Source organism: Gekko japonicus, unplaced genomic scaffold (genome assembly GCF_001447785.1).
Source record: "Gekko japonicus isolate JY-2015 unplaced genomic scaffold, Gekko_japonicus_V1.1 scaffold2611, whole genome shotgun sequence".
Classification (NCBI taxonomy): Eukaryota; Metazoa; Chordata; class Lepidosauria; order Squamata; family Gekkonidae; genus Gekko; species Gekko japonicus.
The window spans coordinates 29,419-31,134 of NW_015173755.1; the positions used below are offsets into that span (position 1 = coordinate 29,419).

General features: G+C 38.2%; 1 protein-coding gene across 1 annotated transcript in view; it reads right to left on the bottom strand.

The window, feature by feature from the left end:
• Positions 1–331: 331 nt before the first annotated feature.
• The window catches only part of RORB (RAR-related orphan receptor B), a 59,288-nt gene continuing 57,903 nt past the window's right edge, over positions 332–1,716 (bottom strand). Inside the window, exons 11-12 of the mRNA XM_015423502.1 lie at positions 991–1,103; positions 332–487 (exon numbers count right to left, since the gene is read on the bottom strand). Coding sequence (XP_015278988.1) covers positions 332–487; positions 991–1,103 — 269 coding nt within the window. The remainder of the gene's footprint in view (positions 488–990; positions 1,104–1,716) is intronic.

Sequence of the window (1,716 nt, forward strand, 5' to 3'; positions counted from 1 at the left end):
AGTTCTATAAACAGTTGTCTCCCAAAACATACCCGCCAATAAAATAAAATAAAAATAAAGGTAACATCCAGTGTTCTCTATTTGCAAATTTATGATCAGTTAAAAATTAAAAAGGGGGAAAAATAACAAAAAGAAGAGAAACAAAAACAGGCCCCATTCAGAGGTGCATATTTACATTCTTCAAACTGTAGCGGTGAAAAATAATTCTATTAAGTGCAGGACATTCCTAGTGTTGCAGTAGTGACATTTTTAGTAAGTCTTCATGAAAACAATTCTTTTGTCTTAACAGTGATGCATTCCAGGACTATGTGACATTATTAATTTTTCCCCTTCACTTGCAGCCAGTGGTAGAATCTGGATTGAAAAGTTCCTTGTATAACGGAGGAAATAGTGTGTTCACTATGTCAGGATGAGATTGTTTAAATACCTGCAGTTTTTCTCCATGCAAGTTGCAAAGTGCTGTAATGGTTGGTATCTTGGCTACTAACTGTAAAACAAACAGAGAGAGAGAGAGAGAGAGAGAGAAAATTTATACCAAAGAATTGGTTTCACAAAATCTTGTCTTTTAATTTATGAAACAGATTCAAGGTTTATTTCTTGTCTCTATAACCCCCCTTTTAATTATGGTATGACATGCTTTTGTTGCTTTAGACAGTATTTCACTTGCAGAATCAGGACAATTGCCACTCTTCCAGGTTCTGGTATGTGATTTGATGAATGCCCCAAACTCTTGTGCAAGCAGTTTTTCCCACTGACGTGCAGGCTGAGCTATCTTAGCCAGTGACACATACCACTCAATAGGGGGAAACATGGGAGCACTACATGTCCCTGCAAGGAACCTCTGGGTCTGGGCAATTCTTTCTAACACTGTGAAATACTAGAAAACTGCTTGCTAATCAGAAATAAGATAAATTAAATACAAGAATTATACACTTGTACAGTTTGCCATTGAGCCCTCTACTGAACAGCGAGTCCAAATTGAGGATCTACCTTTGCCAAAGTCTCATCATCAAGATGATTCTTCTGGATCACATGCTGAAGTGCAAAATAAATTTTTTCCTGAAGCTTCTGGACCTTCCTTGGTTCTAACAGCCAAGCCCGATCTGGTAAAACAACAACACCAAACCATTACTTTACATGGCTGATCTATAATCACATGTATATATATACACACACAGAGTAAAGCTAGTAGGAGATGAAAATAACAGTAATTAATAAACTGACTGGTAATGAACGTATGAAGCAGCCTTATAGTGAAACAGCACACTGGTCTATCTAACTCAGGAAGAGGTTTTTTTTCCTAGCCCTTCTATCCAGATTGAATCTGCATTTTCTTGCAGACAAAACAATAATGTTGTTGAGTCACACTGCTAACTACTTAAAGCAGCCCCACTGTTTGCAGCAAGGGCACTACTTTGTCTCTCAATCAACCCAGTCCTTGAAGAGCTAAATTGTAGAACTTGACTTGAAACTTTTGGGAATCCTGACCCTAGCTTTCACATTCGCTACAGTGCTATAATCCTCCTTACTCTTGCTCTACTGCCTTTCTTTCATGCATCACAGCTACGCCATGCAGGCGGCAGAGATTTGGCATCCAAGTCCTCAGTGAGTCATGGTTTTAGTCTATAAACATGCCATGACTTCTAGTCCACAAATTTCCATTGAAATCAAGGAGATTTGTTTTCAACTCAATGTGTTTAAGACTCATTTGGCCAC